At 28.1% G+C, this 27041-nt stretch overlaps 1 protein-coding gene across 4 annotated transcripts in view; it reads right to left on the bottom strand.

Moving 5' to 3' along the window:
- The window catches only part of LOC129976668 (QRFP-like peptide receptor), a 247660-nt gene that overhangs the window by 168117 nt on the left and 52502 nt on the right, over positions 1–27041 (bottom strand). For all 4 annotated transcript variants that reach the window (XM_056090372.1, XM_056090390.1, XM_056090382.1 and 1 more), the window contains exon 2: positions 15687–16340. In XM_056090372.1, coding sequence (XP_055946347.1) covers positions 15687–16050 — 364 coding nt within the window. In that variant the 5' untranslated portion in view covers positions 16051–16340. The remainder of the gene's footprint in view (positions 1–15686; positions 16341–27041) is intronic.

Raw genomic sequence — 27041 nt, 5'->3', positions numbered from 1 at the left:
TATATTTAATTACTCTTCAATGGGTCAATTATGCAATAACTAAGCAATTCGTACAAATTATTTGCATTTTATATTAAATGTCACATAACAAAAATATAAATTTAAAAGAATGTTATAAATTTAAAATAACAAAATTAGAACACTCATATTAATTTTAATAAACTATTTGCTATTCATAACATGAATAGTAAAATTCTTTTTCTTTTTTTTTATTTTAGTTACATAAACAATCCTATTCATTGAAGGTTTGAGATAAAATATACATATACCAATAAACATAAAAATATCTTTAAAAAAAAGAAGTTGGACAAATGTGCAATAATCATCAAAACACAAAATGAAAGCAGAAAACGGCGTTAAATATAAATAAATTTATCTACAATGATATGAAAACTTCTTTTAATTTTAAAATCAATGGTAAAAAGACGTGAAAAGATTTTTATAGAGCTCATTTCAGCTCTGAATATTTCAACCACGATTCTAGAGGACAAAAGGAATCTTTTTCAGAAGAAATTATATGATTTTTTTGTTCTGTGAAATGCATATCACGTAAAACCTTTTGCAAAGTTTGAAATTTTCAAATGTAAAAGTATTTCTCCAAAACATTGTTTCTCAAGGGTGTAGAAATAGAAATACTATTGTAAATTCAGTTTAATTTATTTTTTAAACATTGATAAAATATGTTCACTCAAAGCAATTAAATTTTGAGATAAGTGGAGGAACAAAATGTTTACATAAAGCATTTCATTTACTCATATTTTTATTTAACTATCGCATGTAGAAGGTTATTGATATTCGTGCCAGTTACGAAACAGTACCTACTATTTTTTTCAAAGATGTTGACTTGCTCCATTTAGTAAAAAATACAAAGGTAAAAAAAAATAAGCCAATACATCACTGAATATATTTCTAGTAAATTTATTCACAGTAACTATTCCAATCAAGATTTTAAAAAAGTCGTGTATGCAGGGAATTTTTTTAGATTCATTTGAAACCTCTCTACTAAAAATTTAGAATGGAAAAGCTGTAAACACAAAAGTATTTTAATGCGCTTTGCAATGAGGTCACCTTCACTACTTCCAGAGATGCGGTGATTTGGTTTTGTTTTCAGGATCCTAGAGTTTCAGGTTCGAGATCCGATTCCCCCAAAGAACCGTCGTGTATGCGAGTCTCACGCACGTTAAATCTTTCGAGGTTTAACGGAAGATTAGAAGTTTGGAGAGGAAGGTGCCAGCTCAGGTGTCGTCTTCGTTATCTGACCGAGGTTCAAAATTATGAAGCTCATCCCAAAATAGTTCTAGAATTACTTTGAAACGGGAGATTAAAATAACCAAATTAAAAACAGTGCTCTTCCAGTCAAACGTTGAAGTTCTTATCTTGGAACTTACAAGGCATACGGGAAAGAAGAGAATTGCAATGCCGATAAAATTATTGATTTTATATGAAAGTATATATTATGTGTTGTAGTATTAAAAATTAAATGTATAAAATCTTCACCTGTCTGATTATATTTAAAAACTTATAACTTCTACAAGGTCAGTAGCATTGCAAGCACCAGGAAAAAATGCTGATAAACTCACTCAACGTCCAATTTTATCATAAGCTACTTATAGCGAAAAATTCATCTTCTACATAATATTGAAGGATGAGGCATGTTCTTCCTTTAATGGATGCACAATAATCGACCAATGAAATTTTTAATGTGATATTAAAAATTGATATAAAAAGCAAGTCAATTGTTATTAATAAAGAAATTATGTATCAAGAGACCGTATTTTACAAAATGATGATAGCGGAAGTACAATATTTGGAGCTGCTGAGTGAAATAAGGCAGAATTTGTAGGGATCCTAGTATTGCTTCAAATTTGGAGTGCATTTTTTGGTTGATGTAAAACAGGATCAATTAAGAGGATATTTGAGCAATTTTAGTAAGAAAGATTATAATAAATGCCACTTTTATTTTTGACGTCTCTCCTCCGCATTTCGTGACGTCACATTTTTGGAAAACGCTATGGAACAAATTAATTTATCTAGACATTAATGAATGCTATGAGTTTTTCCTTATTGAGTGAATCACGCTCTGCAACTTTGCAACTGACATACATCTTGTTATTTTTGAAATAATGACATTTATTTCAAAATTTATGTAGCTAGATGCCTTTGTAATTGTTTTTATTGTGTATCATAAAATCTTTATATATACCTAGATACCATTTCTATGCCTATAGCTGTCGCCGTTGGAAAGTTAAGGGAAGAATAGGTCAAAATTTTATTTTGTATTCTTTACATCATAAATACAGAAGATTTTCTTTAATTCTTTATCGTATGCTATTTTTCTCTTCCAAACAGAGAAATATTCCGAAATTCTGTATGTTCAGGATATGTAATAACTCGTATCATATAATAAGACTCTTCCATGGTTAAACTGATGAACGTACAGCGGTAGAAACAATTCTATTAAATCAATAAGAAAAAAAATCTAAAAAAAATAACAATTAATCCTTAATATTAAAACATAATACCTTATGGAATATTCCTTCAAGAAATAATAAATTTGCCTTTAATATATACTCATTACACCTTATTGCTTTTATTTTTCGCAAACATTAAAAATGGGAAAAAACACAGAAGCTTTAATTTAATATACAGGAATTTATAGTTACCCTTTTAATTAAATTTGTTATATCATCCCTCTGGTGATATTGTTTTTGTAATGCATTTTTAAAACGTCACCCGATGCATTAATATGTAGCATCGCAATATAAGCACTGATATTAGTATTTTAATATGCCGTTTTTCTAGATACTCTTATCAAGCTTTTGACGGACAAAATTTATAAAGCTTAAGTAAGCTTACAAGCATAGATATTTACACAATTTTTAGATAACTCTACAACTTTTTTTCTAAAGTTGTATAGTTTTCTGTATTTTTAAGCAGAATTTTACTTTACTGGTGAATAAATTTTTGTTCATTTGCAAATGTTTTTATTAACTGTTGCATCACAAAACATTTCAGAAATTTAATGTATAATTTCAAATAAAAATATATTTGTGAATAGTATATTTATTGGCTAATACACAAAACAGTAAGTTTCAGTAAAATAAATCTGGTAAGCAAACAAGAATGGCGAATGCGTAAGGTTCTGGTAAACATACTCTATGAAACTCCACACCTAATCAATTCTTATGAATATTTTAACTTATGGCTTATATGCGCTTTACTTTCATTATTGTATTTATTACCTTCAAAGCATATATATATTTTTTCTGATCTTTGTATTAACTTCCAAATTTTGAATAAAAAATTATCTTTTACATTTAAATAAACCAATAAAAGTAGAAGTTTTAAATAACCTTTTTATTATATTTTCCGTTTTTGCTTTAAATGTATTTCATAATTCATTGTTATAAATAATATCGAATACTGTAATAAAAAATTTTCTTATTCACTATAACGAAATGGAACTTTGATATTGACCTTAAGTATTTTTAATCATTTTAACGTAGAAATGATCTAAAGGGAAAAAAGTATTCTTGATTATAAAACAAGGAACAAAATAATTCATTCAAGAAAATGCAAGAAATAAAAGCATGTCTTTGTTTTGAAATTCGAAAAAGTTAAAAGGAAAAGCGAAATTCGACGACATATAAAATGACCATTTTGTATAATAGTTCTTTACTAATTCATTCGCTGCACAAATTGAATTTTATTTTTAATCACTAAATCTTTATACTTTTTTGTGTTGTATAATCCTTTGAATCTTTGAAAGCGATCTTAAATATCTAAAACCAATAAAAAAAGGATTTTTATAAAAGTTTCAAAATCAAAAAAATGTGTGAACATTTATTATTTTTCTATGATATAGGATTAATTGTATAAAGAAGTTTTAAATGCGAATGTAATGCAGTAAAGTTTAATTTCAGAATTTTAAAGAAGACTTTTCTTAGAGCTACAAATTCTAATAGAATAAATAAATATTCATAAATACCCTTTGATATTTATATTAATACTAATATGTTATTTTGAAGTATTTCTTTATTTGCATAAAATTTATTAAATTTAACATCGCTCTATGATCAATCTACACCGGGTCACGTGTACTTTGATCTATCCAGAATGCCACAAAATTTCGTACAGAAGATAAGATGGACAAGATCGAAATGATAATGCGGGGGAAAATAGTTTCCAAAAGCACTGAAGGTGAGAAACAAGGTCCAGGTTTCATAAATCGGAAAGCAGATGAAATTTCAGATAGATATATGTATATAAAAGATATTTCAATCCAATACCACCTTATTCCTCAAATTAACTTTCCCCAGGAGTTGTAATGGGTAGAAATAGGAATTTAATTACATTACAACGAAGTCCATTAATCAGGTAATTCAGGCAACTGGTCCTCTATCAATGTGATCACAGTTCACACGGGCAATACATTACAGCCTGTAAACGTAACATCGGTAATATTTCACGAGAAATAATCATCACAATCTTGGATATAAATTTCTTTCTAGTTTCCGATTTTACGACCTTACATAGAGAGATCATAGGTTTCAAGTAACACAATAAAATCACTCACCTAGAGTTATTTCTAGATTATAAACAACCTTATAAGTAATTTACACTGATAATACATGAAGCAAATATTAAACTGAACATATATTTGAAAATTTCACCATAATTACTGTTCACTGTGCAGTTTGAATTTGAATTTTGAAGTTTTAAATGTATTTTTGTTACCTACCCTGAATTATCCCCTACTGATAGCTTTTGGAGGTAATACTTTTATTTACTAAATTATTTTTTCTATTGAATTTTTTGCCTCCTTCCAAACAACTATATCATTTGATAAATCGAGATAGAGAAGGTTCTGAGTATAATGCTTTAAAGCACACTTCGTACAACAAAGTAACTGTCATCAAAGTAAAAATTGCAACAATGTTTTCAAAAAATATTGTTGTATATTAATAATCTTTTGATAGAAGCAGCAAGGTGATAACCGATATCAAATCTTGGAAAACAAATTTTATTTATTATTTCATTAAGTAAAAAAATCAAAACTAATAAATTATTTAGATGTTTTTAATTTGCTTCAGTTCATTTAGATTGAAGCATATTAAATGCTTCAGTTAAGTATTATATAAGTATTTTTAATGCTTTAATTAAGATACGTTTATTAACTTCCGTGTCATTGTATTATTTTCTTAATTATAATTTTTTTTCATTTTTTTTACTCACTATTGAATTGAGATTTATCACATATCGAAATAGAGAGAACGTCATATTTTTTTAAGCTATTATCCAAGAATCCTGATAAAAAAATTACATCAATACATTTTATGAAAACAATTGAAAGGAAATAAAGATTTTATGGTATAGAAAATTGATATTACAGAATTTTAGAAGTAAAGCCTTCAAAATGGGTATAATTTTCAATGGGTAAAAAATCACACTTTCAAAATGAGTACAATTTTAGAGTGGAAGCTAGGAGTGAAATTTCTTAGCTCTTTTAAACAATTTTTCTCTATTTAAATTATATTGCTAGCTCATAGTAAAGAATAAATGAATTTTACTATTGCTTTGCATTAAATGATTAACAATTTTTTAGGCTTTTAAAGCAATTCATAAAAATTAATCATCTAAAATGCCACTACTTTGATAAAAAAAAAAAAAAACTGGTGAAATGAAATCTTAGTACAAAGCCAAACGTTACTGGTGGGAGAAGAAAAAAATATCCTTTATTCAATAGCAAATTAAAAATGTAACAATCTTAAAAATTTGAAGGAAGATAAATAAAAATTAATTAAATCTAGGATAAAATTAAATATTAAATAGAAAAAGTACAGAATTTTCAACAATGTATACAGAAATCTAGCATTTAAATACAAAACTTCTCTTTAAATTTTTGATTAAAGTAAGCATAAAATTAATTCAAATACTGTTTACTGTTGGTTGGTATCGATTCACAGGCTTGATTAAAAAGAAAAAAGTTTCTTACGTTTATATATTAGAAACCGTTATTTGCTCATTTTCATTTTTAACGATTCTGTTGTTGATACAAAAGTAATCGGGTTTTGCTATTTTTGTTATGATTAGTAGCATTTCTACTATATATTTGTTGTAACCCTAATACATAAGCAGGCAAATCATCATTTGAGCCACACTGATTTTTTTTCTTAGCCATTAGACTGAAATTTTCTTCTTAGAGTCTATCTTGAAATTGTACTGTAAAATCCTGACCAGCATCTAAAGAGATATTTCTCTTTGAAATGCGAGAAAAAAAAGTATTGGCATCACGATCTAGATTTCTATGTATTGCAAACAGGAAATTTTTATTGAAAAATCCAACTGAAAATGTCAATTCTGGTGATAATATTCACATAATCAAATTGATGTTAAATAGTTAAAATTAAAATAGTTAAATGTCGGGTGTTTTGATTAAAATAAAATTTCTGAGCGATTCAGATGTTAAAGTAGAAGTGCATTTATGTCTTAAATTAAATGATGGACAGAAGAATTTTAATTATGTGAAATCGATATCAGACAGTTAAAATTAAAATGATTAAATGCGGAGAGTTTCTTGAAAAATCGTGCGATTCAGAGATTAAAGTAAAAGTAAATTTTTATTTGAAAATAAATGATGGATAGAAGAATGTTAGTTATGCGGAAAAAATTAATTTATCGCGCATTTTGTTCATTATATAATGGAGCTCAGTGAAAGGTGGTGGATACTGTTTTTTTTGTTTGTTTTTAACAATCAATAAAAATAGTAAGTAACTACTGCAGTAATTGAAGAAACATTTGTTTTGGTTTGTAATTTCTTATTTTTATATAGCCACAATCAAAAATCAGATATAAAAAAATCTCCCACTGAATCTAGAATGAATGTTATAAGGTTGTGTTTTTCTTCTCTGTTTACGATAAAAAAAATACGCACAAAAGCAAGACAGATGATACATAAAAGACTTTATACACAAGAGTGAGGAAATTGCAGCATTTCCGTTAAGGTTCCAGTACGCTGAGAATTGTTTTTCCCAACCATTTATTCCATACTTAGGTGGGATCATCCAGATCAATGTGTTGGGATCATTTTATTCCAGAAAGGCCTCAGTTTGGAACGAGAGGGGATTTTGCGCGAAGAGTTACTTTGCCCAAGCGTATTTATTTCCTGGGGGAATGTGATGCCTGATGTAGAATGGCAGAGTGGCTACGTGACTAGAGGCATATGAGCCAATAGATAAATGCAGGGGGTTACAGATTTTTGTTTGTTTCAGGTGTACTTGCTGGCATAAAAGTTAAGAGGCAAGGGAGGAAAGCTAAAGGCTTTGTCATATTCTTGCATTCAACCTTTCTTTCATACTACATTACAAAAAAAAAAGAAACTGGTTGTTGCTTTGCAAAGAAAACTTTGAAGGAAATACTTCCTTAGAATTTTTTGTATTTCAGATTCAGAGAGATTTTTTTTTTCTGAGTACAAATTTTGTTATAATTTATGGTTAAAAAGAACTGTATAACTTATTTTATCTTAATTTTTTTTTTTTTTTTTTTTTTTTTTTTGCTTTGGTTGACTTTTGGATATACATAGCTTAAAAACAACTTATACAAGTATTTTTTTTTTTTTTTTTTTTTTTACTATTTCAAAATTTTTGTGTAAGTAATCAATGACAAGGTTTAAAAGAAACAAATTAATACATTAAAAATTCTATATTGAAATTTTATGAAATAGAAAAATTTTGGTAGTAAGCTCTCGGTTTCGGAACTGGAGGGTTTCAGATTCGAGACCCGACTCCACTGAAGAACCGTCGTGTAAGGGGGTCCTGTTGCACGTTAAATTCGTCCTGACCAAACGTCCTCCCGCTGGTGTGATGTGGTGTGGAGAGGGGGTGCCAGCTCAGGTGTCGTCCTCGTCATCTGACCGCAGTTCAAAATTACGAGGTCCGTCCCAAAATAGCCCTAGTGTTGCTTCAAACGGGGCGTTAATATAACTAAACTAAACCAATCTTCCTATGAGGTATAGCATTTATTAGAAATACTATAGCTTTTATAGAAATTTTATTTATTAATAAACAAAATATATACTTTTTTGAAAATATTTGTTTAGTTTTTAAAAATAATTTCAAACAATTTAAAATTTAATGAAAATAATAATTATCATTGCCAATAAATGATAAATAATTAATATGGCAATCTAGCTTATATGTTCAATCTGGGAACTATTTTTCTAAATCAATAAACCTGTTTCTATTTAGGAATAATAGCAACCATTTACACTTGATATTCATTCAATACCTATTTAGACAGCGTCATTAATATATAGAAACTATGAATGGTAAAAATTATGGGTAATAGTTCATTGTTATTAAGAGTAAAAAGAAAATTTCTTGGCAATATGGAAGAAAAAAGTAGATTCCTTTACATCCTAGTTGCTATCTGGCAACATAAATTGTCGATGTTAGAAACCGCGAAAATTAGAGTTTAAAAATCACATTTCAACCTCTAAGATATTATAGTTATCAAAAAAACTTTAAATGCAAAAGTTGTTTGTCTTAATGAGGCGCTAATTTGGCTATACGGATTTATTTTTCTATCTTCAATATTAAGAAGTTTATAGAGAAATGAAAGTTTTAACCTCCCCCATTTCCACCCCCTTTGAGCTAGATGGGCCATTTCATAACTCATCCGAAAATTTTACATTTATAAGAACATATTAGAAACCAACTAAAATCCAAATAAATTAGTTATCCTGTTCTTATGATAACATGAGCATTATATATATATATATATATATATATATATATATATATATATATATATATATATATATATATATATATATATATATATATATATATATATATATAGAGAGAGAGAGAGAGAGAGAGAGAGAGAGAGAGAAAGAGTGGTTTTGAGTTCTCATGCGTGGTTTGAGCGGCGACCATGATAGGCGAAGAACAGAAATTTTTCCGAAGTCTTGTTATGAGAATCATTGCAATAGGAGATCTTCCTATAGAAATCTATCTAATACTATATTAATGTTCTAAAAAATTCCACGATATATATTTTAACACGAAAAGGGTATATCGCCACTAATCTCTTTTATCTTCCACAGGAGAGCTGCAATATAGCTTAGAAAATAATGCAAAACAGGAATATTACCATATTTATTGTTTGCTTAAATTCAGTAACAATCTCTTTATCATAGGCACATATTTGTAATTTTTTAGAGTTCTATTGAGATGTAGTAAAGAAGATGTTCTGAATTGTTTAACACTGCGATGCTCCATAAAACTGAAACTTTTCTCCTAACAGTAGGAGAAAGTTAAATTGTTGTTATAAATGATTTAATTAAACTAACTGTTTGGAAAAAATTAATTAATATTTGTAGTTATTATTATTACCATTTCAAAGTAAATATCCCCTGAAATAATGGCGCAATTTAAAACATTGACATTATTGACGTAAATGTTAATGAGCAATTACGTCATCTTGGCTAATGACATGATTGCTAATGATGCCATAATTGCTAATTTCTTAATGGTGACGTAAGAGTAAGATTGGTCCCCCTATATACACAAAGTATCAATGAATTTTTAAGATTGGATTTAGATATCTACTAAAATGGTATCATGGCATTATAACAGTAATTAATCGCATGTAATCAATCTCGACCATCTTTATATGTATAATTCACCACATTTTTAAACTAACTGAAAAGCTACGTCATTCATTACGGGAAGTAAAATTTTATCATGTTGAATTATTCAGATGGAACAACAAACCATAATAAAATTCCCGGTGGTTCTTTAAAACTCAGTAAAAGTACTTTGAAATTTAGTCAACTAATAAAAAGAGTTTTGACATTTTTTTATTAAATCAAATGTTTCCGTAAAAAAATTAATTATTTTTAGAAATAAAGAGATACGTTAGAAGAAGAAAAACATAACTGAAGAAAAATTTCTTCTAGCGCACTGGAGCTATTTAAAAATATTACAAAAAGTATGAAATAAGGGAATGTACATTTTATTCAAATAGATAAACGAAAAACATAAGGATGGCTTTAATGGCTTACTTTTTTTATCACCATCTTCTCATCATTTTTATATGCAATCATCAAAAGACTGATGCAATAATATCTGAAGAAATGGTCTACATAATTCAAATGATAAATCAAAATATTAAATATTTCCAAATACATCATATATAATTTAACATCGTAATTTTTTATAAAATAATTTCCCGTCTTAAATTTAATTAATTACCTAATGAAACTGATTGAGAACTTTAACAAAAGCGGAAAGATGTGTACCCTCTTTCTCAAAGATGAAAATTTGTTAGATGAAAGTTAATAAAAATATTAACTCAAAGTTTTTTTAGCGATTTATAGATAAACAGAATATTATCTGATGTTATATAGATACCAATTGATATAAAACATTTTTTAACGCCTGTATTGCTTCAATAATAATAATAATAATAATAAACTAAGAAAAAAAATAGGAAAAGCCTTAACAAAAAAAATCTTTATATAATTCGAAATTTTTTTTACATATAAGACAAACTACAGTTGAAATCCGAATAATTATGTTTCTCTTTAGTTTAGAAAAAAATAAATAATGATTTTAATGAACTAAAAGGCACATATAATAATGAACTAAAAGGCACATATAATACTAATTTTAAAATGGGCATTATGGTTACAAGGAAGAAATTTTTTCCTTAAAAATATTTTGTTTTATAATGAAGCGATCAACTAATAACAGATATGAATAGTTAATAATAGTTAAGCAACAATTAATTACAACATAATTCCTAAATTAACTAGATTGTTCCTAATTAAAATTGTTTATTACTCTCACTTGAATTCTGCTAAGATTATTATTTCTGATTAAAAAAACGAGCCAGTTGTTTTATTTAAAAAATAAACTAGCATTTTTAAGTTACTTAAAAATAAAAACAATATTATTTACCGAAAAAAAGTAACAAAAGTTTCAATAGCATTTGAATCAGTTTTGTGAAAATCCTTGGGTATGACTGAAAGTTATTTAAAAGATACTTGATATAACTTATATAATAATAATTGATTACAATATCCATTAATAAAACATTCAATCATATTTGTGTTAAATCCATTTAGCCTTTTTTATTTATTTTGCCATTACATTTTATGAACAAATCGAGCTATAAGATTCATTTTAAGTGTTTGTTTATAACACAGGAATCTATTTTCTTCTACCGATATTATAAATATTGTCACGTAATAAAATTATATAAGTACATCATAAAAAAGCAATGTCATATAGTATAAGTGACGCTACATTTTGTTGTATAAAAATCAACACTGAATAAACATAGTAATCAATTTTGGCTTTAGTAGATTGGGCCAAATATAATAAAAGTGTATATCACTTAAGTCGACGTAAGAGGATTCTGGAATTGTATTTCTAGATATATATATTTCCTGATTAGTGTGTTTTCATTCTACAGAGAAAGTGTAGAGAGTTTCCACTTTATGAGGCTGTTAAATGAAATGCAATTTTGGGAATAGTGCTATAAAGATATTTTGATTTGATAGATGCGATTAATTATATAAAGTTGGTTATTTATAGAGAAAATTATATTCTTAGTATTTTATGCATCTCTTGTAACAACAGGATTTTTCTTTTCTCTTTCCCAGGAGACAATTATCATCTTCATAAGATAAATAGGAATAAAGGTAGCCATTCATTAATATAAAATTTGAAAAAGGTTGTTGAAGTTTCAGCGCTTTAACAGACATCATCTAGAATTTTTTTAAACACACTTTGATTAATTTTGAAAAAAATTATCAATAACATTCAAATAAATTTTGTCATATACTGTGAAAATCATCCGAATAAAACGAACATATATTCTTTTTATTCTTTTTATTTTGAGTTAGCAATAAAAAGAAACAATCGCCCGTGTTTTTACTTCTCTTAAAAGCCACTATAAAAGGAAATCCTTGAATATTAAATGGACTGATTTTCAAATTAAAACTATTTTTTATTCTTGAATTTTAGAAAATATTTAATATACGAGAGAGAAATATTTAATGGTTTAAAAAGAATTAATAGAGAAGAAGAATTAAATGAGCTCATGTATTCCATTCTTAAAGATCAGAATGTTTTCAGATCAGATGCTCAAACACCAAAGACACAAGAGAGTACGATCGAAAATCAACGGAAAGCACTACAGCGGAAAACTGTATAATGTTATAAGTGCTCTCTAAAAAACAATTTTATTCCAGGTATTAGTATAACAATTAGAAGAATATCAGTACACTACTTAATATGGGAACATAACTATTACTGTATAATATCTATCTGCAATTAAATATGATCCTGGCTGTTAAGGTCGAAATCATGACTTTAATCTCCGTCGATTCGGATATAATCTAATGCCAGGGATTATTCGGGGAACTTCTGCTGAATAATTCAATCTTTCATAGAACAGATCATTTATCACAAGTGATTTAATGGATTAACTTTTAGCGTATTATATAAATGTATGTATCAATTTCATCAAGTTAAAAAACCGTATTTAGTATGTAACTGAAAGAAATGTATAGGTATTTACAGAAAGCTTTTATGTAAGAGGAAACAACTCATTTATATAAATGTGAAATGCTTAAATTTTAGGATTATGTTTCAAATTAAGGTCATAAAAACCGATAAAATGAAAAAAAAAATGGAAGAAATTTGTCTTAAGAAGCCTATGTGGTAGCAACACAAAAATAACATAATGCACTTCAGAAAATCAGTCAGGCGATCTTCAACTTCTAATGTTCTATTGAGGAGAATGTTAAAATGCAATAAAATTAGGAGAATAAAAATAATCTAATCCAGTATTTGTTTTTTATAGTGTACAAATATATATGCGAATTTATATTGCACCAATAAAATTATAGTTTAAAATAAACCATCATTATCTGTTTTTCAATTATTTCATAGTTCACTGAAAAAAAATAGAGTTTGAGGATAAAGGAACTCTTAAGAATGTACTCCTTCCTCCTAAGTATTATTCTAAAGAATAGCAATATTATAAAATTTAAAGAAGTTCTTCAAATAATTAACTTATATTGTAAATCAGATAATTCATAGTTGCTGTTAATAGAGCATATTTTTTGGTTTATTGTAAAAAATTTGGCCGGAAAATTGCCAGAAGATAGATGGCAGCACCGTATTGATGTAGATAAAGAATGTGATGGGATCACACCGGTAGTACGTTTGGCAGACGGATATTTTCTTTCGGCTGAAGTCAGCGGGGTGTTGTGGTGTGTGATGTTGTGTTGTATTATGTGGTGTTGAAAGTAAAAGGCATTGATGCCCTGTGATGGTGTTCTATCTTGTGGAATAAGAGAATGGTCGTGGGAATACATATAGACAATAGGAAACATATTGTAATGCATGAATTTCCTATTGTCAATATGTTGTGAATGTTTTTTATGCTGTGAGTTTTGTCCGACTGTGATGTTATAAATAAACAAATTTAAAAGAAAAATTTAGCCTATTCACTCGGCTGTATTTTCATGGCATCACATTATAAATATTTTAAATAATTAGTTCTAAGAAATATACAACCAAAAGATGAAGAGATTTAAGTCTAACCTTATTAACATTTTAAAAACACTTAACACTTTTAACACCTTCGAAATGAGTAAAATCTAAATATTTCTTTAAAAATATTTTATCTAATCTGTTAAAGTTAATTCATTCCTTTTTTAATACAAGGAAAATGAAACTAATCACTTATAAAGATAAAAAAAATACTGGAATGAATTTATATTCAATTCGTTTCAGATAATCAGAAAATCAAAGATATTGATTGTTCTATATCAACTTCTGTCAAGTTGAAATATTATGCCATCTCTTTCATCAAGCACAATATATTAACTGACCATAGATTACCATTATCCATTTACATCGGGGAACATTTGGTAATTCAACTGAATAATTCTAGTTTCGGAATAAATTCTTTCTTTATGAATAACAACGATTGATAACCGATAACAGTTTGAGTTGACGTCAAAAGCAGCATTCTATTAGCTACTCCTAACGAAACAGTTCCGTTAATTTCGACGGAAATTCCTTGTAAAAGAATAAAAGTGATTGACTATTAATGCAATAGTTTTGGCATCAGCGGTCAGGAGAGATTGATTGAGATGACCAAAAAAGAATGTCTTGAAAAAATCTTGTACGTGAGTTCTGAGAAAGCCGGAAACTTTGTCAATGTTGAAAACGTGTGCTATGTTCTTAAAGACTTCTTGATACATGCTGAAGAGCTGTATTTTTATTTAGAAGTACGAAATGTTTTGATTTTATTGATGTTACATGTTTAAAAGTGTCAATATATTTATCTTTTGTCAATGCATAATAGTTATGTATATGATTGTTACCGCATAAGACCCGAATCTAAGTCCAAATTTATTTATATTATTTCTTTATAAGTTGAATGAAAGCATCGGACATTGCAAAATGATATTTGATCGGAATGATATTTAAGTTGTGAATAAAATCATATAATGGAATACTATCAATATATTTCCTCATGCAGAAAAAAATATTATATATATATTATTAAAATAAACTTGCCTTTATTTGGCAAATTTAATTTCAAGTATAGCAAAAAAAATGCAATTAGTATTATGAAATGCCTCTTTTCAAATTAAAAGACAGAAAATAAATATCATATGTCTAAATATCAGTACTAAACGAATAGAATTATGGGGTTTATGTTATATTAATTCGGTCCTCAATTTTAAGCATAAGTGAATTGAAGAGAAATTATGTAAGTTCTTAAATAGAAATCATATTTTGAAATCGTTCAATGTGCATTATCCAAATGAATAATAAACACTAAAGGTGACATAGTTCTGCTCGACCAAAAAAAATCTACACAATTTCATTTTTTTTTTTTACTTATAATATTTTATGCCTAAAAATAAAATGACATTTTTTTAAAAAATGTCTTATTTATTATCGAATCAAGCACAAATTACTTTATTAGGAACAGTTTTTTTCGGTTTTACAAAATTTCTAAATGATACAAAGAAATTTAAATAATTCAATTTTTTATTTGAAATTTTCAATGAACTCTAAATTTTTTCATTAGTACAATGAAGAAATATCATCAATAATTCGAATTTGCTGCTGCTACCTTGAAGTCAAAATTAAGAATTGTAAAAGATAAATATTTTGTATTTATACCGTATACTACTTAAGATTTTATAGTGTTGTATAGTAATTAGTACTTATGCACGTTGTTATATGGCGGCTTCTTTAATTTGAAGTTTAATTGTACAGTTCCTTTATTTAAAATGTTTATTTAATTCAAATACTTATTTATTAAAATTATTGCAAACACATCTTATAATTTATAATACTTATCCCACCATTTATTATATTACTTACCATTAAGTAATTAATTATGTAATTTAACAAAATAATTAAATAATAAAAAGTTTTTATTACTTTGTGTAGTGTCATTCTATTGTCATTCTTTTTCTTGTTCTTTTAGACTCAGATATTCTTAATTCAAATGTTTGTTGAATAGATTGAATTTTAATTGTAATCTTAATTTAAAAATTGTTAAATTCATTTAATTAGTTATTAATTTCTTTAATTTCTATTTTCGCTGAATAATATAAGTAAACACAGGAAAGGATTACTTACTTTGCATGAATGTGCTGAACTTACACATGAAGGCTCCAAGAGCAAAGGAGCGCGTTAATGTCCCGAAACTGTGCGTTCCCATGCAGAAAATGCAAATCAGTGCATCCGCTACTGCCAGATTAGCGACATAGTAATTAATAGTAGTTCGCATGGATCTATTTAAAGCAACGGTTAAGATGACGCTTATATTTCCGATCAAACCACCAATAATGATTATGATGTAAGCAAAGAATTTTACGTAATCACTGTTGTCCAGTTCCTTAAAATAGCTAGCTTCGTATTCATAACTCAAGTTGCTTATTATCTTGGCCAACTCGTTCCGTTGAAAGTCGTGGTCGCAATCAGAAGAATTTGTTAACATCATTTTGAAATCTCTGTTCTTACAGTCAATACTAGAAGTAATTAATGGTGGTGGTTGTAAGTTCAGTATTGATATGGGGCAAATCAAATATTTATTCCTTATCTGTGCTCTAATTTATGCAAAATCTATGACGATGCACGAGGATTGCATTGAAGAAGTTAAAAGAACAGTTCGATAATTGTCCAGTAATATGTCTTTATTTCTGTAGATTAAGACTGCTTAAACATAGATGTTGAGGTAGATCTTCTTGGCTTGAGTCCTTCTCTGCGCAGAAACCTTCCATTTTTGAATCACTGGAAAGAGGAAAAAATGAATAGTATTATATTTTTGTTTCAACTAATATCCATAATATAACATAATTCAAATAAAACATATAGTAAGCCAAATGCACATTTTTGTTGTTGTAAATTCAAATAATCAGTTCTTTTACCTTTTAATTATTTAATCACACATATTTTATAACACTGGGCGATATGAATTCATCATATAAAAAATATCAAAAAGCAATTAAATGTAATATTTCCAGATTTTTGTTCAAATTATTATTACCAGTTATTTACCAATTATCTATAGAACTGCTTTTTTTTACGGACTGGCTGAATTCTTCATTGGATTGGGAGACTCGTCCTAGAGTTTCCAGTATTAGATGTGAAATTTATGTGGCTCAAGTCACCACATAGCTTAAAAATACTAATTCATTCTATTTCACAATGAATAAAATATTTATTTATTCTCAGTTCCTGAAGAAAAGTTTCACCCATTTCAAGTATTACTGGAAATGAGATGAAAAAGTCGAATATAATTGTGTAATAGGATATGAAAAGTTAAGAATTCTTTTATTATGATTCGGACGCACGCACGCGCACACCCCCACCCCCACCCCCACCCCCACACCCACACCCACACCCACACACCCACACACACACCCACCCCCCCACCCCCCCCCACACACACACTCTTTGATTTATTTATCAAAATGTCACATTAACTTATTGCAAATAAATAAAGGATTTGAAATTATTTATTACATAATATTCTATTGACTTTATATATATGGGTATTAGTTTCAATATAATAACTATTCAGAAAGAAAGAGATTAAAATTCATAATTTACTTTTAATATTTCTGTTAAATTCACGGTTCTTGTACTCATAAATGATTTACTCACCATAAAAAGAAGGTTCTTAATATTTCTGCTCACCTTTAATATAGTAAATATGTTTAAATCATCTATGAAAATTTTTGTAACATCTTTAGAATGTCTTCTCAATGTAATGACAGTCAAAAAAATAATAAGACGCTGTCGCCACTTTGAGACACGGGAAAAACGTTCTCGTCAATCCTTCACTTTTCAAAAACTGCAACACTTAACGCTTTTAATGGACAGAAACGAACTGTTACTCGGAAAAGTTATCACACTTCTTGTTCTGATGTTTATTGTAAATTAAAGCAACACGTTGTTTTGTTTTGTTTTTCGAATAAAAAAATATAAAATGTTTCTGAAGTTTTGCATATCATGCACATTTCAAGCTTGAAGTACTTTAGAATGTTCAGCAACATATGATTTGGCAGAATTCCAGAAGAGATAGAAGGCTACATTATCATTTAAAAGATCAAACGATATTACAAGAGGAAAAGATACGAAGAATTAAACTTTGTTTAGACTAGTGAAAACTTGGAAATTAATTTTATATAATAAATTTATTTCAAATTATTATTTAATCCTTGAAGCAAAAATAAATATATTTTCTTATTCATTCCTATGAAAAAAAAATCAACTTCATGTTTAAAATCCTCTTGACAAGAAAAGTCCGTATACTTGTGACATTGTTAAAAATGGCCATACATATAGCGAGTGACTTTAAATAAAATGAAAAATTTAAATAGTAATTAAAAGTGAAAGATTATTTGCATAGATACTAATTTCAAATAATTATTTTTTTAAAATGTATGTAAGAATATAAATGTTTGCAATATGTTGCGTTTCTGACTACAAATATCAGTAGCAAGTTTTAAAATGAGGATTCGGTGATAGAGCTTTTCTATGCATATGCCAATGGTAATTCCTTTGATCAAAAAGGCCCAGGAATTTGTATCTGCTCTGAAAAGCAGCCCAGTTAAAATGATATGTTACGTATGTATTCCCTTTATCACCGAATCAATTTAGGTAATATTTTTTTAAATATAAGAATAATAATATAAAACCGAATAATTAAAGCCATGTTCAACGATATATAAGACTGTGCAAGTTATAATTTTGGATAGATAAAAATTAATTAATATCTGATTTGACCAATACTATACACATTCAAGCTTCAATTTGTCATATTTAATGATATGTTTGTCTTTGTAGATCTCAAGAAAAACTTTTATAAGTTTGTTAAAAACGAATGTCTTAAAGATACTGAACAAAAGATGAATAATTTAATACTCAAAATTAAATAATTGTCAAATTCTTCTCAATGTCAAATTTATCGATTATAAGTAGTATTTTTTGTTACCATATTTCTAGTCTACATATTATCGGACATTTTGTTATCATATTAAGTTCTCTCAGCAAATAAATTTCATTAACGAACTTCATTCGATGTGTTTTGCCAGTATGGTAATTTTTAACAGAAGGAGGAAATATCAAGGGATTTCATAACATAATTCTACATATTATCGGACATTTCTGGGAACTTGTTGTTCTTTTTAAATTGCATCTTTGTGATATTTGATCCTATGTAACTATTCACTTTGCGAGAATTAAGAAACTGCTTGAACTTGCCAAAAAAATCAATATTTTGGCGTGAAATACAAACCAAGTTTCACTTTCAAAAACTTTTCCTCTCAGAATTTCGTTTTATGAAAGTAAAAAGACAGATTAAATAAGGAGGAAATTGAAGTTTGACACACCTTAATAGTTTGTATTCCCTCTGAAAAACAGTTAAATCAAAAATCATTGACATTTCTTTAAATATAATATAAAATCAATTAAAATAATTAATTTAAAGTACTTTAATATCAAGTCAAAATCTGAGATTTGAGCTAAAATAATGTTGCTTACGGTAGACATTTTTTTCTCCATAAAAAAAAAGTCCTGAATTTTTGTTACAATCAACTGCATATATTGAAAGCAGCATAAAACATAAAACAAGCAATATCATATTTCAGAAAAATTATTTCACCACAAGACGTTACCAAAAGTTTATTCTTGTATGATCCATAGTATCATATTTCAATGTATATTTGTTTTATAGCACGAACCTTATCCAAACATAACTCTTATCTGAAGTTGTATCGTTGAGTATGGAAGATTATATATTGCGTGAGAGATTCGTGTTTAATTTGAAATATCCAAAAGTTTTTATAAATTATTACAGTGAAAGCTACTTTCTTCTTTGCGAATCGATGTTTGTACCTCGAAAATAAATTAATCAATGTATAGATATCTTATAAAATAGAGAAAAATATATATAAAATTTAAAAAAAATAATTATATGAAACTGATAAAATAAGAATCATTTAGTAAAAATTTCTGTCACACACGCGAAACTAAGATATTATTTAAATAATTTTATGTTGCTTAGGTTTATGAGAACAGGCATATAAAAAACTCAAAAGTACCTTTAACAAATTTTTCATTTGCAAATAAAATGAATGTTTGATTATAAAGTTTTTTTTTTGTCAACATGTCATTGAAAATCTTACAACAACCAATAAATAATAATCAATTGAAATAACTGAAAAGTCAACAAGCATATAAAGTCAGTTATTAAAATTTCCATTATATAGTTAAGACAAAGAATAGCGAAGTTTATAATCTAATATCAGCGCGATCAAGAGTATTGAGGTTTGACTGTAGTTTTATTATTAAGTTTTACTAGCTGCTATTTAAAATAGCAAAATCAGATAACCTCTCGTTAGAATTTTCAAACAAAATATCCGAAATTTTAAGCAACGGTGAATTGCATAATAATTCTGTTCATTCATTGCATAATAAATATTCAAAGGCATAAACTTTTTATTTTAAAAAGCAATAAATTGTATAAATTTATATACTTAAAAAATTGAAATATTTTTTTTAAAATAAAGGCTAGTAAATATCATTTTTTTAATCATATAAACACAGGGAAACTTAATCGAGTCATTTCCCGTTTTAAAAAAAAATTAATATTCAGTTTTTAAATATAAAACAATTTTTTATTAAGGATATTCGAGCATTTACAATAAAACATTTAAATCCTTTATGACATCTTGTTATCAAACTGAAACATGATAAAATTAATTAAAAAAAGTAAAAATATTTACTACTTCGGCATCTTTTTCGCTAAGTTCATTTTTTCCCCTCTCCAACTATCCCCTAGGCGTGCAAGCATTCTCTGTGACCCCGAAGTGATGCCCTTTTTGTTTTTGTTGGCATAAAGGAAGACTATTTCGGGTCATCAGAAGCAAGAACCAACAGTTAGAAGAATGCTTAGATAGCGAGCACTCTGTTATGGCATTCGTCTACTTTCGGAATGACGGACAGAACTGTAATGAAACTGGACTTGGTTCTCGTTTTGACAGTCTTAAGTAGTAGATTATTATGATGAATTTCACACAATTGCTGCAGATAAGTCGGAAAAAAATGGAAGTGCATTTTATTGGTTATTTTTGTTAAGCAACTAATTCAATAACTAAGCAAATTCAATAAGTTCTAAATTTCAGTGACTAAGCGAAACTTTTAACGTATTATAACCAATGTAAATTTTATTTAAAATTTTGATTACTTAAAATAATATGAAAATATTAAGAACATTTTTTTTAAATCTATGATGTCAAGGAAATAATAAAGATATTAGGTTATTTTTGTTGGCAAGCAAATCTAAAGTTAAAAAATTTGCTACAATAAAAATTATTTGTTATAATAAAAATTTTAAAAAAATTAAATTTTATTAATTTAGTATTCAACTTATGAAAATTAAAACATTTAATGCAAAATATTACATTACAACATTTGAACTAAATGAAATAAAAGCTTGAATAGGATAATAATTAGTAATTAAGTTTAGTTATAATATCGTCCCGTTTTAAAGCAACATTAGGGCTACTTTGGGAAGGACCACGTAATTCTGAACCGCGGTCAGATGACGAGGATGAAACCTGAGCTGGCACGCCCCGCTCCAATCTTCCACACCACACCAGAAGGAGGATATTCGGCTCCGATGGATTTAGCGCGCACTAGGCTCTTTCTGGAAGGTTTAAGGATCGAGACCCGAAGAACCATAGTGTCTCGAACGTGAATCCTTCCAGACCACCGTGGCCAATTATTAGCAGAAAATGCGATATGATGAATCGGTCACTTAGCAGGCTTCAATTATTTTATGTATAAACCGTAACTGATGTTAAAGTTTTAAATTTATTCCTGTGTGAATTGTATTCATAAAAGAATTTTTCAGATTAGTTGATCGCTTCTAAAAATAAATAAATAAATCCTTCTCCTTTCAGAATTTCAAATAAATTTCCTTACATTTCTTTAGATAAAATATTTTAGAGAACATCACTTCATTATGCTGTCTGGTATATTTTATTAAAGGAAAATGTGAAATATATTTCTTTTATACACGATGATTCTATTATATTAAACCGAGCTCTATCAATTTCATCTAGCGTAGTTTAAATTCCGGATTATAACCTTCATATCTTCTTCAAATACTGCTATTTTTTTAAATGATTAAAGGGCAGTATTGAATCAACTGAGGGGTCAAGAGACTAACTATAAAAATATACGGCAATGCCCATCCTGTTTTCACATTTTGATGATTTGATAATATAAAAATGATTTTATTTTTATATTATCATTTTCAAGAAAGTTCTTAATTACAGCAAATATATAAAAAATACTTCTCTAATATTTAAACCACTACCATAAGTTAACCATAGGTAACGAATAGTGATGGCGAAATATAATAATGGCGAACCATAATTCATCATATAATAACCATAGTTAAATGATGAAAATGTGCTTATTGGAGTAATTTTATATGTTACAAAATTTTATATGATTCAATTTAATTAAAATTTGAATGAAAATCCCAAAATTCAATCAAATAACTGCTGTTGTGACTCTAAGGCAATGTAAAAAGGATTTTCTTCAATCGAAACTTAAGGAATTTACAAACCAAATACCAAACAATGTCATCGAGTACACTTATGAAAAAAAAACCTCATAATATATTTGTTACATCTGCGTTTATAAGTCCAAGTACTAAAGAGAATCTAAATCAAAGTAAAGAACTTTTGTAATTACCTGAAGTAACGAGATTTTCTCTAGCATTTTCATGGCAACTTTAATTGATAGAAACATTTCAATGATTCGTTCTTTATTAAATTTTTAATCAGCTATTTAGCTTATAAATATTGATATCAATTAATATAATGATATTTGCTCCAGTAATTTAAATATTGCATGTTAAATAGTTGCTATTTAACTGGATGATAGTAAATTCCGTTTGCCCAAGATCTTTTAACTTGATGTAAAGAACTATTACAGATTTTACAGGATCTTTGATCTTGCTAAATCTTTTCCAATTAAGAAATTAAATTTTAAACAAATACTATATTTTGAAATCATTATTTAAGTAAAACTTAGTCCATGAATCTAAGGAAAACCTGCAATTTGATGGAATTAGCAAGTAACTGGAGGCGGGAGTCGAAATGACTCCGCGCTGTTCATTAGCTCTGATTGTCACGTGTTATTTTGTCCTTGAATACAATCATCTCCTCAGTACCTTCAAGTTGTTCTTTCAGCAGTATGTTGACAAACGTCTAAGAATGAACAAGTGCGTATAACCGAGTTATTCTTTTTCAAAGTTTTGGTTGTTATTTATGGAGTCGTTGATTCTAAGGCTCTGAAACTGCTTTTCATTTGAATAATGCAAATATATATTATACATTCTTAAAATAATATTTTGAAATATTGTATTCTTCATTTTTGTTTGTTAAATTCAAACAGTTATTAGCATTAGTGTCATTCCGTAATATCTAAACGAAGTAAATATTCATTAAAAGATTGTTTAGGTTTTTCTTATAGCCTCTTTTCAACATTTAAATTTATAACATTTAACATTTTTAATATTAATATTTTTGTTAACTACATGATATCAAGAATGCACAGTGCTATTAAAATAATTTCTAGTGCTGTTTACAAAAGACATAAAAGAAAATAATAAAGGAGTCATTTTAACTCCATGTCTCTGGCCGCGTGAGGAAATTCATGTTTCCAGTTAGTGGTTAAATGCGAATCTCGAGGGAGTAGAGGAATTTAGTGCAATAAAATATGAATATTAAAGCAGATAAAAATGTTAGCATTGTAATCCGGCGATAATGGCTATTGTAGCAGTTGCATTACTCTTTCTCCTTTGAATAATAGTAGGCGATGCCTGATTAGGTACGCATCCCACAGTGCCCTGCGATTGAAAATAATGAGATATGATAATGTTCCGTTAAGATGTGTGGGCGCTGAATGTTTTATCTTGTCTTTGTGTTTATTTCAAGTAAAATGTGATCAATAAAGAAATGTTCCTGAAAACATACGTCCTGCTGCTTCCACTGCAAGGATCATAATGATCTTCATTCCACCTCACTATACTGTTAAGGAAAATGTCTATAATTCTTAAAAGCGAAACAAAACTAATAAATATATTTAATATAATACATTTATATTAAAAATAAACCATATCAGAGGAATATGATTTTTAGCAATATTAAATCTCAAACATTTTTTTCCGATTGCAATTACATTTTATGCTAAATTTTTCAATTTCTTCTTGTTATCTAAATAAATATCTACAGTATTTTTGATTACGGCATTAGGAATTGTAAAGCTCCATGAAGCTGATACTGAAAGACCGCAATACATGCTGTTGTGTTAATGATATCGTTACGTTTTCCTGACTTTTAAACAATTAGTAGGATATGACAGAATTATAATAAACTACCGGTTTGACTTGGCAAACGCGGTAACAAATTCCTAACCGTTCTGTTCTGAAATCGCATTAATTTCCCACACTTGGCGCTACCCTAAAGTTTCTACTTAACGAAAGACTGACTTATCTTGAGTAATTTCCGCTAATGCAAGGAAAGTGAATTCATTTGACGGTGCGCTGCTTATAAAGCAGAAAGACCCCGGGGCTCAGAACGACTTCCGCTCTACATTTCGACCTTACTCTAATCGTTTGAACAGAAAAGTTGCAAAGAGGTAAGTAATTGCACGCCGAAAATAACATGAAATGATCATTTGGCGATATTTAATCCAAAAGTGATTTTCACATGAAACTGGCTTCTTCTTGCCTGCCATTTATTTATTACTCGCCAATCGTGTTATCGAGAAATGCTTTTCTTGTTCTTACCACTGAATGGATATGGAAATCTTAACCTTGTTACAGTTTCGTAAATGCTTTTAATTGCTTGGATATCAAAGATGGTATCAATCGCGTTTGAAGTTAATGGTAAGTTAATTGCAAAACCACTTAAGTAGCTTTTCAAGGGCAACTTTTGATAATTCTGAATAATTTTATTATCTACAGGGTGGTTTTCTTTTTTAATTGACGGTACCGATAGATCTCTGAAGCTTGAACTATCAGCCGCAAAGTCACCAAATTTTGTACGGGGACTATTGACGACATGGAAAAAAGGAACCCGTAAAATAAATAAATAAATAAAAATAAAATAAATAATAAATAATAAAAAATAAGTAGTTCGAAAAGTTGCCGATGTGGAAATGTGGCGCTTTTGATCCAAGTTTTAAGTTTAACTGCGCGGTAAAATTTTAAAAAACTACAGTAAATAGATAAATGAATAAGAAAGAATTAGGTTTTCCACAAATTTGCTTTATTAGAAAAAGTAACTTCTGTAAATGGTTATAAATTTAAAAAGATTCTATTCAACTTCCTTTTTATTCTTTGTTCTTTTATTTTTATTCAATAGAATCGCTTTCCCGGGAAAGACATCGGATATTTTAAATATGACCTCCATTTTCTTGGACTAAGCATTGTATTCTGTACACCTTATTCTCTACAGCTGAATGCAACTTTTCAGGGGTCATGTTCATAACAGTCCGCGGTATGTTTTCCTTTAAAACTGGTAAGTTCGAGACTCCACCAAGATATATCTTTCGATTTTAAACAACCCCACAGAAAATAATCACATGGGGTTAAATCCGGAGAGCGAGGTAGACATGCCACACGAAAATAGCGATTAATGACTCTTTCGTCTGTGAAATGACGGCGCAACAGTTGCTGTACGGATGTACCAATATACGGCGATGCTCCATCTTATATAAAGACAATTTTATTTAAGCATTGCCATTGCTGAATTTGTGGGATAGCAAAATTACTCAGAATATCATGATACCTTTGAGCGTTTACGAAATAGGTTAGTGGTCCTGATTGCGTAATAATCTCAAAAAAGTATGGCCTGATGATAAAATCTGCTGTAAAACCATACCAAACAATTACTTTTTGAGAATGGAGTGGGATTTATTGAAATGCATCGGGTTGTTCAGATGCCCAAACTCTAGAATTCTGGGTGTTAACAGTCCCATTCAAATAAAATAGGCCTCATTACTCCAGAGAATTGTACTGTTATTTTACTGTTATTTACAGCGTACTGTTATTTTTTCTTTACCTTTACTTAATGGTTCGAAAACAAGGTGATTAGAAACTAGTCAATAAATGTTAGTATTGTTTCTGTACACCGTTTTGGTCATTTATTGTGTTAGCATTCATGTTTTGTTTTTTCGGTAAAGGCGCCCTCTGTAAAGAATTTTGTAATTATTATTTTTTTTTTCGAAATTCCGTGAGCCCATCTCGTGTATCGCCTATATACCAAATTCTTTGCCATTACCGTTTGCATAGTATGATGTTGCTTATAGGGGAAGTTCAATTACAACCACCCTGAATATATAAATTATTTGAATGAATTTGTATTTATCATATTGAGTTTACGTATTCAAATTTTATTAATATATGTTACAAAAATTATCGAATATTATAAACGGTTAAAAAAGGTAAATTACAACATTCAGTTACTTAACTGATTTACAACCATGTTTATAATTGATGCGATAGCATTTTTGTACACCCTCTCAAGCGGTTTTTTTTATCAATCGTGGGGCTTCTTTTATCAATTTTTATCTAGTAATCAGGAAAAAAAGAATTCCAGCGATATTCTGTTGCATGGTATTGTACATTTTTGTTAAGTCAGTATAATTATATTTGCCTAATCGGCTACACGTACGTATCTCGGTTTTACGGAGCAGATGGATTTTCATGCTTGGCACTTATCTCCAATAAAAAGATCTTATCTTAGCGTGTCATCTTATGACCACTGACTCTTAAATTTATATCCTCCTTCCTTTCAGATTCACATTTCATAATTATTTTTACAAAATGAAATACATCAATTAATAAGCTGAGTATTTAATTTTGAACTAATCTACCCCTTTCATTTGTATTTTAGATGTATTCAAGTTAACGACAATGTAATCCTTTTAATGTTAGAATGATTTATTCTGGAATGTTTGAAAAAAAGAAACTGCAGATAATAATTGGACATATTTTAAATGAAATATAAATGATTTTTTTGAAAAAAAAATAATAAAATAATATATGGAAAAGAAAAATATACTTTAAAATATTTTTTTTCAGAAAAAAACAATTATAGTTATTTATCACTATCCATGAGCAATTTCCTTATCGCATGGTCTCCTCGGAAGTTTCTCGTGCATTCTCCATTAAAATATTATCCTCTTTCAACCACATGAAATTGTGAACCTTGAACAAGACCACGAATATTTTAATTTTTCTACTGTGAGCAATAGAGGAGAGACGGAATAATGACAATACTAATTTAATTCAGTCAAGGTCATTTCACCTCTTTATATGATGCTCGCGTAAAATATATATATAATTATTTTAAAATTTTCTACCATAACATTGGAAGAAATCACCACTCAAACATTATTTTC

This window comes from Argiope bruennichi, chromosome 1 (assembly GCF_947563725.1).
Source record: "Argiope bruennichi chromosome 1, qqArgBrue1.1, whole genome shotgun sequence".
NCBI classification, from domain to species: Eukaryota; Metazoa; Arthropoda; class Arachnida; order Araneae; family Araneidae; genus Argiope; species Argiope bruennichi.
The sequence above is the reverse complement of the archived record's forward strand: the minus strand, read 5'-3'. Positions and strand labels throughout refer to the sequence as shown.